The sequence below is a fragment of the Nicotiana sylvestris genome, chromosome 1 (genome assembly GCF_000393655.2).
Source record: "Nicotiana sylvestris chromosome 1, ASM39365v2, whole genome shotgun sequence".
Lineage (NCBI taxonomy): Eukaryota > Viridiplantae > Streptophyta > Magnoliopsida > Solanales > Solanaceae > Nicotiana > Nicotiana sylvestris.
In genome coordinates this window covers 121,874,730-121,889,169 of record NC_091057.1, presented here as the reverse complement: position 1 = coordinate 121,889,169, position 14,440 = coordinate 121,874,730, and the positions used below count along the sequence as shown (strand labels likewise).

General features: G+C 34.3%; 1 protein-coding gene across 1 annotated transcript; it reads left to right on the top strand.

The window, feature by feature from the left end:
- The first annotated feature begins 4,965 nt into the window (after positions 1–4,965).
- Positions 4,966–10,821, top strand: LOC138874158 (uncharacterized). The gene is made up of 7 exons (XM_070152666.1): positions 4,966–5,047; positions 5,114–5,727; positions 5,836–6,129; positions 6,238–6,489; positions 6,823–7,354; positions 7,891–8,129; positions 10,753–10,821. The coding sequence occupies exons 1-7, from the start codon at positions 4,966–4,968 to the stop codon at positions 10,819–10,821; spliced, it is 2,082 nt and encodes a 693-aa protein (XP_070008767.1).
- The last annotated feature ends 3,619 nt before the right edge of the window (positions 10,822–14,440 follow it).

Below are 14,440 nucleotides of genomic sequence, written 5' to 3'. Positions count from 1 at the left end.
ACGCAATCCATGTTTGAAACCAGAGAATTGAACTCAAATAGAAAGAAGAAAAATGGAATTTCTTGGAGATTCCAAAGGTGATGACTGCCTTTTTTCATTTTTTGGAATGAGGGTTCCTTTTTTAAGATTCAAAGGTGATGGTTACCTATTTGGTTAGAGATTCTTGGGAAATTTAGGTCGTAGCTCTTTGAATTGAAAGAAAGAATTGTTCAAATTTTGGAATTGGGGTGAAGCGGCAGAATTTGTTTTGGACTTGAAGGCTGGGTGTTGCCGTTTTTCAACCTTTGGAATTAGGAATATTTTGGGAGTTTTCTTGGTGTAAGATCGGTTGCCGTCTTTTTAGTCTAGGTCCTAGGTTCTATGATTTAGGCATTATTTTATAGGGGGTAGGAATTAGGTTAGGTCAAATGAGGAATGGGTATGGGCTTGGATCTATGGACTAAGGGTAATTGGGTTTGGATTTAGGAAAAATTAACTTTGGGGTAGGAAGACTAAATAAAAAATCTTTTTTTTTTGCATTTTTCTTTTTCTTTGATTTTAAAATATAATAAAATCCTAAATTAATACTAAATCAATCTAATTTGTAAAAATTAAAATTATTTATCTATTAAAATAACTAATTAACTTAAAACTAAATAAAAACACTACATTCTAACGACTAAAAGCTAAATATGTAAAATGACCATTTTTGTGGGTTTTCTTAATAAAATTAATTCCTACATGCAAATTGGACCTAAGATGGCATGAAATTAAAATGTGACAATTTTTCATGATTTTAATTTTTTTTTTGCATGAAATGCAACTAAATAAAGAAAAACTTCTAAAGTACCTTAAAAATCATTTTTGATTTATTTTTAGGAGTTATTTTCATGTAGGGCAAAAATTAGGTGCTCACACTAGCAGACTCCTTTATAAAGGCACATGCCGGTGCCATCAAAGTAGCAACGAGGAAATCCGACGTTTTCAAGATTAAGCAAAGAGAGAACGAAATGCTGCGAGAGTTCGTATCTCGCTTCCAAATAGAACGGATAGAACTACCGCCAGTCTCTGGCGACTGGGCAGTGCAGACTTTCACTCAAGGTCTGAACGAACGAAGCTCGACGACTTTAAAATAATTGAAATAGAATTTGATCGAGAGTCCAGCTGTGACCTGGTCGGACGTCCACACCCGGTACCAGTCAAAAATCAGGGCCGAGGATGACCAGTGGGGAGGCCCCTCAGGCTCAGTATACCCAAGCATGCTCCTGACAAAGGAGCCAAAACCAAACAAAAAACGGTATCAGCTATACGTCGAAGACAGGAGGAACGCCCCGAGGCGCAACCCACCGCGCAATGATCGAAGGATAGACCGAGGACAGGACCATCGGGGACTCACCAACAGAGCCAGATTCGATAGGAACGCAGGGCCAATGGGGGCACCGCACTTATCAGAATACAACTTCAAAGTCGATGTATTAGACATCGTGTTCGCCATCAGTAAAATCAGAGACGCCAGGTGATGGATATAAATTATTCTTATATTTTAATAAAAAAAATATAATATTTTAGATATAAAACATGACCAATTTATATCCTATTCTCGCACTTTTCTAACAATTTTTTGCAGGACAAAGAATACATGGAAAAAGAGAAAAAGAAAGAACATACAGTTCAAGGAAGAAGGATACATCCGTGACAACTTCATCTAAGACTACACAAAGTCAAGAGAAATAAAAGTTTTGGCAAATTCTCACCAAAATTTCTTGACAAATTGCCATGTCAATTTCTCATCAAGGCCATATGATATATTGATATTATCTTGCAAATTCTCACCAAGGTCTTGTAGAAATTTTCCTATAAATAGGTATATGTTTGTAGAAGAAAGATCATCCCTCTTTGTATACAATTTCCTATCTAGTTTTTTCTAAGTTTCTAAAGAGAAAGAGAAGAGTAATCTTGGTCTCTTTCTCTAGTCTCTCTTTGTAGTAAAAATATTCTTAGTCTTTTGAAAGTATTTTTTTAGCTTTTCTTACTTCATAATGGAGTAATTTCTTTTTGTTGAGATAATTGATGAAGCTTGATATAATTATAATACTATCTCAGTTTCAATACATTCTTGGCCTGAAACTCTATTTACATTTCATGTTGTGATGGAATGATGATTTTTTAATCATTATTATCACATCTACATATTTTATATCTAAGTTATACTTATATTAATTTTGTAATTTCACGGAGCAAAATTAATATATAATAACTGATGAATAGAATATTAGAGTGAAAGTAATTTTTAGTAAGATTATTATTTCAAGTTTGTAATCTTGCTTTCCTCAGTTTTAATTCTCACGGAGGAATTGTTGAAGGCATGATTATTGATTTTCTAGTAAACATATTCTCACGAAGTTTTCACTACACTTGAGCACATAAAATTAGAGTCAAAGTAAGTTTTAGTAAGATTATTGTTTCAAGTCTGTAATCTTGCTTTCCTCAGTTTTAATTCTCACAGAGAAATTGTTGAAGGCAAGATTATGGATTTTCTAGTAAAAATATTCTCACAAAGTTTTTACTACGCTTGAGCACAATTCAGGCAAGATATATCAGTTTAATCGTCACTAGTTTTAAATCAATTAATTGACATAACCTCACAGAGTGTTAATTATTTATTTATTTCTTAGTGTAAAAATATAAGAAATATTCTTTAGAAAAATACGTATAAAACTGAGATTTTATTGTAATGATATATCAAGTGAATTCAACGATTCCCAACTCTTTTTAAATATAAACTTTGCGGAAGAAATTTGTCTTAATTTATAATTTTAAACACATCTTTCATCAATTTGGTTCTCTCAAATGGTAGTCAAAATATTACAAGTTTGTAACTTAGATTGTCCAATCTCTGTGGGACGATATCATAAACTATACTAGAATTTGACAGAGTACGGGCAGAAAATCTTATACACACAAGCTTCGTCAAATTTTTGGCGCCGTTACCGGGGATTGGCACATATCTACTTCAGATTAAATATTTTATTACTAATTTGAGAATTTATTATTATTGTTAATTTTCCCTTCAAAATGTTATCTCCTACATACTACTATCATAATTGTACTATTATTAGGAGCAATTCTATATAATATTGTAAAAAAGCATCTATAAAAAAGAAATCTCTCATAGTTAGTACTTCAACCTACTCTATTTTATATTTTATTATTATATTATTATTGTTAGTACTAACATCTATATAATAGTATACTATATTAGTTTTGTGATTCACAATCTCATTTTTTTATTTGTCGTTTTTAAGTATATTTTATTATTTTTATTATTATTATAATTGTAAGTACTTTTTTTACTATTCTAGTTCTAAAAGTATCCTTTGTACTATTCTATATTACTATTATAACTATTACTTTTACTATATTTTTATAAAATAATATTTTATTCAACTTTTTTTTAATTGATAGTACTTTAATCCTTCAACATACTTGATTTATTATTGATTTTTCCCCATATAATATAATTAGTATTATATTATTTCTTTGATGGTTAGTTACAATTTACTGTTTAAGTTAACTATAATATTGTCGTACCATTTTTTTAATTCATTTTTAAAACTATCTATTACTATTTTAGGAACTATCTTTATTTTACTTTAATTTTAGATAGTTTACGACCCGCTCTTCTACAAAAGAGTTGGCCAATTACGATCCTGAAATTGAAAAAACTTTGCGATTGTGCAGGAAAGGATAAATATCGTCTCAAAACATAACTTGTAACAGAATAGAGCATCAATTAGAAGATGATAACAATCCACTACAAATTCCACCACCAGCTTATGTAGAGGAGCAGTTTGATGAAGTGGCGCCAATACCAGCAAATAGAATCCTAAGAGATTATGCTAGACCTGATCGCTTTAACTGTGAATCTAATGTCAGGAAACCTCCAGTAGCAGCCAATAACTTTGAAATCAGGACAGGCCTGATTCAAACAATTCAACAATCTTGCATTTTCACTGGTGATCTAAGTGAAGATCCACATAGTCATTTAATTGACCTTTTAGAATTGGTTGAAACTGCAAAGTATAATGGAGTACCTCCTGAAGCAATTAAGTTAATGCTATTTCCTTTTTCTTTAAAAGGAGAGGCCAAAACTTGGTTACGAAGTTTGCAGCAAGGGTCTATTACCACGTGAGACCAAATGACTCAGAAATTTTTAAATAAATATTTTTCCCCTGCTAAAACAACAAAGTTAAGACAGGATTTATCTAACTTCTTGCAAACTGATACTGAGTTAGTTTATCAAGCTTGGAAAAGATTGAAAACAATGTTAAGGAAATGTCCACATCACTTCCTGAACATATACAGTTGTACATTTTTTATCATGGTTTGAAACCATCTTCTAGAAATGTAATAGATGCAGCTGCAGGAGGTTCCATAATGGGAAAAACCACAGAAGAAGCATTGGAATTGCTTAATGAAATTTCTGAAAATGCCATACGGTGGCCATCTGAGCGTGTAATCATTAAGAAAGCTACTACAATAAATCAGGTGGATGCTTTAAATACACTAACACAACAGATTGTTTCTTTGGCACAAAAATTTGAATCTTTTCAGGTAAATACACAACAACCAAGCCAGTCTGAGGCTTGTGACTTGTGTGGAGGAAGCCATCTAAACCACGAATGTCAAGCAACCAATCAAAATGATGAAAATATCAATGTCATCGGATACAAGCCGTATCCTTTTGGAAGTCCATTAGCACAAAAACATCCAGGATTTCAATGGAGCAATGCAAATGGTGCTGAAAACTCTTAAAATTACCAAAAACAACAGGTACAGAGTCCACCCGGATATCAAAATCAAAACCGTGGACAATAAAATTTCAGGCCTTATCAGCAAGCAACTCCATATCAGCAAAGGCCTCAACAAGGCCATCCAAGTCTTGATGACCTTTTGTACAAGTACATTAAGGTTACTGATGAAAAAATGGAAAGCCAAAATTCAGCTCTAAAAAATCTTGAAATTCAGTTAAGCCAATTGGCAACTCTTGTGTCTGAAAAGATTCAAGGTCCTTTACCAAGCAATATAAAGAAAAATCCAAAATAATACCTTAAGGCCATTGCTTTACGATCAGGTATAACTCTTGATGAACCCTATGCAAACAAACAAGAAAAGAATCAATCAGAACAACAAGTAGGCAAGGGTGAGAATGTTGAGACACCCTCTCAACCATCAAAAAAGAAAGAAGCCAAGAAAAAAGAAGAAAAAAATACTAAAAATTTGACTTCTTTCCCTGTTACAATTCACTTCCCACAAAAGATGAAAAGAGAAAAGCTGGATAATCAATTTGCAAAGTTTTTGGAGATTTTAAAACAAATTCACATTAACATTCCTTTTACTGATGCTTTATTGCAAATGTCTTCATACGCCAAATTTTTGAAAGAAATTTTATCAAGAAAAAGGAAATTGGAAGAAGTTTCTGTGGTAATGCTTACTGAAAAATGCAGTGCTATACTTCAAAATAAGCTACCACAAAAACTCGGTGACCAAGGTAGTTTTACCATTCCATGTACTCTGGGAGGAGTATACATTGAAAAAGCACTTTGTGATTCTGGAGCTTCAATAAATTTGATGCCATTTTCTATTTTTAAAAAATTAGATCTTGGTGAAATGAAAGACACATGTGTTTCACTTCAATTTGCTGATCAAAGTACTAAGAGACCAAAGGGAATAATTGAAAATGTGCTTGTAAGAGTAGATAAATTTATTTTTCCTGTAGATTTCATAGTACTTGAAATGAAAGAGTGTCCTGATGAACCAATTATTTTGGGTAGACCATTTCTTGCAACATGAAAGGCAATCATAGATGCCCATAAAGGACAACTAATTTTAAGAGTTGATGAAGAAAGAGTTATTTTTGATATGCAAAAGGTACTAAGATTCTCAGAAGATGATACATCATCTTCATGCTTCTCAATTGACATGATTAATAATCTTATAGATGAATTCAAAGATGATCAATTAATTTCTGACTCAATGGAAAGATGTTTGGCCAAATCTGGCACCACACAGGATGAAGATCCGACTATCAGAAGTGATGCGAAATTATTGGAAAAAGATTATGAGGAAGGGGACATGCAATTAGAAAAAGTTTAACCAAAAATTGAACTCAAAACTCTCCCTTCTCATTTGAAATATGTCTATCTTGAGAATGAGTTATTTCCAGTAGTTATTTCATCTTTTCTAACTGCAGAACAGGAAGAAAGATTGATTAAAGTATTAAAAGCACACAAAGGAGCCTTGAGATGGACTGTAGAAGACATCAAGGGGATTAATCCAGCAATTTTTACGCACAGAATCCTCATGGAGGATAGCTACAAATCGATAGTCCAACCCCAAAGGAGATTAAACCCAGCAATGCAGGAAGTGGTAAAAAAGGAGATTGTAAAGCTTTTGGCGGCATGTATTATTTACCCTATTTCAGACAGCCCTTGGGTAAGTCCTGTTCAGGTACTACCAAAAAAGGGAGGTATGACAGTGATAAAAAATAAAAATAATGAACTAATACCTACCAGGACCGTCACAGGATGGAGAGTCTGTATAGATTATAGACGTCTTAATGATGCCACTAGAAAAGATCACTTTCCTTTGCCATTTATTGATCAAATGTTAGAAAGAATTACAGGATATGAGTTTTATTGTTTTCTTGATGGCTATTCAGGGTATAACCAAATACCAATCGCACTAGAAGATCAAGATAAGACAACTTTCGCATGTCCTCATGGAACATATGCATAAAGGAGAATGCTGTTTGGTTCGTGCAACGCTCTTGCCACATTTTAGCGTTGCATGTCAGCAATTTTTTCTGACATGACCGAAAAACTTCTTGAAATTTTCATGGATGATTTTACACTCTTTGGCAAGGGTTTTGAGGATTGTCTTCACTATTTAACCTTAGTTCTTAAGAGATGTGAAGAAACAAACTTAATTCTTAAATGGAAAAAATGTAATTTTATGGTTACTGAGGAAATTATTTTAGGACATAAAATCACTGCTAAAGGGATAGAAGTTGATAAGGCTAAAATTAATCTTATAGCAGGATTACCCCCTCCCACAACTGTTAGAGGCATTAGAAGCTTTCTAGGTCATGCATGTTTTTACAGACGGTTCATAAAAGGGTTTTCAAAGATTTCAAAACCGCTGACTAACCTTTTAATGAAAGATGTTAAGTTTGAATTTTCAGGTGATTGTATGAAAGCATTTGACACTCTTAAAGAAAAATTATCAACTGCCCCAATAGTTGTGTCCCCTAATTGGAACCAACTTTTTGAGATCATGTGTGATGCTAGTGATACAGCAGTTGGAGCTGTTTTAGGCTAGAGAAAAGATAAGATTTTTCGTCCAATTTACTATGCCAGCAGGACAATGAATGAGGCTCAACTAAATTATGTCACGACTGAAAAAGAACTACTAGCAGTGGTATTTGCATTTGATAAGTTTTGTTTCGATCTGATAGGAACCAAGGTTACTGTTTTTACTGATCATGCGGCTCTAAAATAACTCTAAGAAAAAAAAGATGCGCGACCTAGATTGTTAAGATAGATTTTAGTTCTCCAAGAATTTGAGCTCGAAATAAAAGATAAAAAGGGAACCGAGAATCAGGTAGCTGACCATTTGTCTAGATTAGAGAACCCCCCACTTGAGTTATGTGATATAAAAGAAGAGTTTCCTGATGAACATATTTTTCTATCAACTCAGTTGTGACTCAACCACCCTGGGTTGCAGATAGTGCAAATTACTTGGTTGGAAAATGGACACCCCAAAATCTTACTTACCAACAGAGGAAAAAGTTGATATCTGATGCTAAATATTATTTGTGGAATGACCCTTACTTGTTTAAAATTTGTGCAGATAATATTATCAGAAGGTGTGTACCAGAAGAAGAAATGATCAAAAGTTTGTATCATTGCCACGATGGAGCAGTTGGAGGACATTATGCAGCAAATTGTACTGCATTTAAAGTTCTAGAAGTTGGATTTTTCTGGCCAATACTTTTTAAGGACGCTCGTGCCTACGTTGCACAGTGTGACAGGTGTCAAAGAACAGGTAATATCACTAAGAGAGATGAGATTCCATTGCAATCAATACAGGTATGTGAAATATATGATGTTTGGGGAATATATTTCACGGGTCCTTTTCCTTCATCTCATTCTTTTGAATATATCCTTGTGGTGGTGGATTATGTTTCAAGATGGGTTGAAGCCATCCCAACAAGGAAAAATGATGCTCAAACTGTGTGCAATTTTCTCAAGAAAAATATTTTTACTAGGTTTGGTACACCACGAGTCATCATTAGTGACCAAGGGTCTCATTTCATGAATAGACAATTTTCAGCATTATTGTCAAAATACTGTGTGACTCACAAAACAGGAACACCATACCATGCTCAAACATAAGGGCAAGTTGAGGTTTCTAACCGTAAATTAAAAAGAATACTTGAAAAAACGGTTGGAATCTCCAGAAAAGATTGGGCTTCAAAATTAGATGACACACTATGGGCATATCGAACGACATTTAAAACGCCAATTGGTACGTCTCCATATCGATTAGTCTTTGGAAAAGCTTTCCAGTTGAATTAGAACACAAAGCTTTTTAGGTGTTGAAAGTATTGAACTTTGAATTAACCTCTGCTGGTAAAAATAGATTTTCTCAGGTGAATGAATTGGAAGAACTCAGATTAGAAGCCTATGAAAATGCCAAAATTTTTAAAGAAAAAACAAAAATATGGAACGACAATTTAATCCGACAGAAAACTTTTAAAATTGGAGATCATGTACTTCTATACAATAGTAGACTCAGGTTATTTCCAGGAAAATTAAAATCCAGGTGGACGGGTCCTTACAATGTTACAAATGTTACTCCATACGGAGCAATTGAAATTCAACAAACCAATGGAGGAGACAAATTTAAGGTAAATGGTCACAGGTTAAAATTATATTTTGGAGGGCATTTTGAGCAACAACCATCTGTCACTTTGATAGATTGATGAAGTCTACAATTAATAAGTCGAGCTAGCGACGTCAAACTCAGAACTATGGTTCATTACCCGTAGCCATTGAGGGTGAAGCAATGGAGCCTCATAAGTCCAACATAGATTTAAATAGTTAAATGCTTAATCAATTGATCTGGTTAATATCCAGGTTATTGTACAACCGGGACATCTCATGAAGGCCTCTACAAAAACAAAGTCACCCATACAGGAGTAACTCCATGATGATCGGTATGCCTAAGTAACTGGTTGGTTAACCATTTAATAATGTAATTCATATGTTGGCACAGGTAATTTTCTAGTTTATATACAAACTAGACTTGTTATTTATACGCAAAAGGTGTGTGGCTGCAGTTTCTTTCAAGCTTTCTTCTGCAGTTGTATATTTGAAAGCCAAAAAGATTTTTACCTATCTATTTATCTATCTATCTATTTATCTATATCTATATCTATATTTCTCTCTCTCTCTCTCTCTCTATCTCTCTCTCTCTCTCTCTATATATCTATATATATATATATATTAGATTTTTTCTTATAATTATGCCTCTTGTAAAGTGTTAATTTATCAAAATAAAACTCTTATCATTCTATATCAAATATATATTTTTTATATTTACCACATAACTCCCTTGTTTTTAAGTTTATTTTTATGAAGGCAAGAACAAATATCTTCAATACTTGGCAAGATATTCTGAGACTGAGAAGCATTATGATCAAAAAGCAAGTAGAACTTATAATCTATATGCTAGAACTTGCCCCAAATGTCTTTCGAGGCGAAATCCTAGACAACACTGATTTTTGAAATATGAATTTAGGCTTTCTTTGTTTATCTCAGTCTTTTCTAGATATTGCACAAAAATTTACTACAAAAAAAATAAATCCCTAGCACCTATTTTGAAGCTTGAAGACCTATTTTTTCTTTTAATACTTAAATATGCCCAAATTTAAATATCACATTCATGCTTATGTTTTGAAAAGTCCTTTTTTCAGAAAATAAGTTTGGAGCTTATTTTGAAAAAGAATCAGAATTAAAGAAAAAAAGGAGAGATTGATCTTATGTTTAAGCATTATAAGTACAAAAAAAAATCAATAGCAAATATTTGGAAAGTCTGATCTTAGAAATATTCTACTCCAAAACTGAAAAAGGCAAGTCACTACAAATATAACCTTTAACCTACCAGCCTGAAGCCAACATTACAAGCCAGAAAAAGTCCTAAAAGATTTTAGAAATCAGTGTTTAATCTACATTAGTGGAGATAGACATAAAGGGCAAGCCTATGGACAAAAGATGAAGAATACTAAATGCAAATGATCATAAAGTTATCAATTTCAGAGAAGTCTCAAAAAAAAAGGTACAATTTTTGTTGAATAAAAATAAAAGTAAAAATAAGGTAAAGATTTGATGAATATAGGAAATTTATAAAGTTTGAAAGCATGATAGATTTTATTTGATTAAATTTTTATTTTACAAGAGTAGCCATAATTTTAAACAAAAAATTAGTAATATATATATATATATATATATATATATATATATATATATATATATATATATTTTTTTTTTTTCAAAATTCTTTTCCTCGAGGACAAGCAAAAATTCAAGTGTGGGGGTATTTGATAGATATAAATTATTCTTATATTTTAATTAAAAAAATATAATATTTTAGATATAAAACATGACCAATTTATATCATATTCTCGCACATTTCTAACAATTCTTGCAGGAAAAAGAATACAAGGAAAAAGAGAAAAAGAAAGAACCTACAGTTCAAGGAAGAAGGATACATCCGTGACAACTTCATCTAAGACTACACAAAGTTAAGAGATATAAAATTTATGGCAAATTCTCACCAAAATTTCATGACAAATTGCCATGTCAATTTCTCATCAAGGCCATATAATATATTGATATTATCTTGCAAATTCTCACCAAGGTCTTGTAGAAATTTTCCTATAAATAGGCACTTGTTTGTAGAAGAAAGATCATCCCTCTTTGTATATAATTTCCTATCTAGTTTTTTCTAAGTTTCTAAAGAGAAAGAGAAGAGTAATCTTGGTCTCTTTCTCTAGTCTCTCTTTGTAGTAAAAATATTCTTAGTCTTTTGAAAGTATTGTTTTAGCTTTTCTTACTTCATAATGGAGTAATTTCTTTTTGTTGGGATAGTTGATGAAGCTTGATATAATTATAATACTATCTCAGTTTCAATACATTCTCGGCCCGAAACTCTATTTACATTTCATGTTGTGATGGAATATGATTTTTAATCATTATTATCACATCTACATATTTTATATCTAAGTTATTCTTATATTAATTTTGTAATTCTCACGGAGCAAAATTAATATATAATAACTGATGAATAGAATATTAGAGTGAAGGTAATTTTTGGTAAGATTATTATTTCAAGTCTGTAATCTTGCTTACCTCAGTTTTAATTCTCATGGAGGAATTGTTGAAGGCAAGATTATTGATTTTCTAGTAAAAATATTCTCATGAAGTTTTTACTACACTTGAGCACATAATATTAGAGTCAAAGTAATTTTTAGTAAGATTATTGTTTCAAGTCTGTAATCTTGTTTTCCTCAGTTTAATTCTCACGGAGAAATTGTTGAAGGCAAGATTATGGATTTTCTAGTAAAAATATTCTCACGAAGTTTTTACTACGCTTGAGCACAATTCAGGCATGATATATCAGTTTAATCGTCACTAGTTTTAAATCAATTAATTGACATAACCTCACGAAGTGTTAATTATTTATTATTTCTTAGTGTAAAAATATAATTGTATTAGCAATAAGCAATTATTCTTTAGAAAAATACGTATGAAACTGAGATTTTATTGTAATGATATATCAAGTGAATTCAACGATTCCCAACTCTTTTTAAATATAAACATTTCGGAAGAAATTTGTCTTAATTTATAATTTTAAACACACCTTTCATCAATTTGGTTCTCTCAAATAGTAGTCAAAATATTACAAGTTTGTAGCTTAGATTGTCCAATCTCTGTGGGACGATATCATAAACTACACTAGAATTTGACAGAGTACGAGCAGAAAATATTATACACACAAGCTTCATCACCAGGTGGCCCATGCCTGTACAATCGGACCCTTCACAAAGGAATTATAACTTAATGTGCGAGTTTCACAACAAGCACAGTCACATGACCGAGGATTGCCATCAACTCTGAGAGGAGGTAGCTCGGCTACTTAACAAAGGTCACCTCCGGGAATTCCTCAGCGACTGAGCCAAGAATCAGTATCGAGAAAGAGAGTCGGCCAAGAAGAACGAAACAAATGAGCCACAACATGTCATCCACATGATCTTGGGAGGCATCGATGCCCCACAAGAACCCGTAATGAGAAGGACAAAAATATCCATCACCAGAGAAAAGCGAACCCGGGGATATATTCCCGAGGACGCCCTCACATTCAGCGAAGAGGACACCGAGACCTTGTCTCAACCTCACAATGATGCACTGGTAATCTCTTTCCTTGTAAATTCTTTTCAAATAAAACGCATACTTGTGGATCCAGGTAGCTCGGCCAACATTATCAGGTCGAGGGTGATAGAGCAGCTCGGACTGCTTGACCAAATCGTGCCCGCCACTTGAGTCCTCAATGGATTCAACATGGCAAGTGAAACAACAAAAGGAGAAATCATGCTCCCAGTCACTATGGCCGGCATGACCCAAAATGCCAAATTCCATGTCATCGAAGAAGACAGAGGTATAACGCCTTGCTCGGACGGCCGTGGATACACTGCATGAGAGCAGTACCATCCACTCTCCACCAAATGATGAAATTCCCAACACAAGATGGAATTAAAACTGTCTACGGGGAACAACATACGGCGAGGGAAATTTTCGCGGTGCATGACGTGGCACCGATACCCATACCTCCGTTCGTAAAAGAGCCAAAGGTTAATCAAGCCACACCCCCGATTAAGCCCAATTAAATGAAATAAAGGATCGTACCGCATTCTCATCTCGAGTGATTGGAACATATCGATCCTCAAAATATCGCTGATGCGTCTCACACTAAGGTATAACCATCTCCCTTTTCATTTCGTGTTTCGGACTAACCCTTATGGAGGCGCCTGATCGAAGCAGTCACAACGTTAACCCATCTCGAAGACCTTGAGGTTTTAAAAGCATCTGTTGCACTCTTTTCCTTCGACCGAGTTTTTGTCTCGAAAAGGGTTTTACCGGCAAGGTTTTTAAGGAGACAACATCTGCATGCTTCCTAAGGGAGATTCAACAAGTGTCTGAGGCTTCTTTGCAATCAACCTCAAATACTGAGGGGCATCCCCCCTGAAGGTTATCCGCTCGAAAAAGCCAAAAGACGCTGAATCGGGCCCTTATAGGAAAATGATGTACCAGGCCAAACGGTCGAACAAACCGTGTCCGTATAGCCAGGCCCCCGACGGCAAAAAACGTGTACACTTGTACCAAATAATTGAATAATATTTGTTATCAAAGCATCTCACGTTCCAAAAGAGGCTCAGCACCTTCGCAAAAACAACTCATCCGTTGAAAACGTCCCGAACACTCGGGGACTGGCGTTAATAATTCAACACCTAAACGACCTTCGGGTCGGGACTCCAAAATCATAATCCCTTAGATAAGACAATGCGGAAATCGCTAAACACCTCCAACGCCAAAAGTACCTCGAATACTCGGGGACTGGTGTCAAAATCTCAAAAGAAAAATGCACAGCCTCAGGATCGGGGTCTCCAAAATCGTAAGCCCTCGACAAGGCAATACAAAGTTTGCAAAAAATGGCTCTCGAGTCAAGAAACCCTCGACGACTCGGGGACTGCCATCAAGCGCCACCTCCATCGACTTATCAAAACCCGAGGCCATAAGACCCCGAACGGGCAGACTCGGTCTCGTAAGACCTACATAAGGCAGCGATCATATATGTAAGACCTCAATGGCATGTAAAATTGTAAGACCTCAACGTCATGTAAAACTGTAAGACCTCAACAACATGTAAAACTGTGAGACCTCAATGACATGTAAAACTGTGAGACCTCAACGACATGTAAAACTATAAGACCTCAACGGCATGTAAAACTATAAGACCTTAACGACATGTAAAACTTGTAAGACCTCATTAAAGGCATAGACCCGATCCCAAGGTTTCAGCTATATATCAAACTTATAAGACCCCTAAAAAGGCATACCCTCTATATAGATGCCGAAACTACTTCACTCGGGACTCAAAGGCTATGGCCAAACACAAGTGACTCCGGTCACACGGTTGTACCAATTGAACTAATGCGACTCAGGGACGCCCAACCATCGCTATAAGAGCCATTGTCTCCAGCCCACACAGGCCTTCAATTACTCCAAATCTACTTCGGAAAGAACCGGTTAAATAGGCTACCCACGACAAAGGCAAATGA

What these genes read in the sequence shown, in the direction of transcription:
- LOC138874158 (XM_070152666.1), top strand. Translation starts at nt 4,966, where the DNA reads ATGGAAAGCCAAAATTCAGCTCTAAAAAATCTTGAAATTCAGTTAAGC. An exon ending in CTTGGGTAAGTCCTGTTCAG is followed by an intron (nt 6,490 to 6,822) that starts GTACTACCAAAA and finishes GCCACATTTTAG; the next exon opens with CGTTGCATGTCAGCAATTTT. An exon ending in TTCCATTGCAATCAATACAG is followed by an intron (nt 8,130 to 10,752) that starts GTATGTGAAATA and finishes CAATTCTTGCAG; the next exon opens with GAAAAAGAATACAAGGAAAA.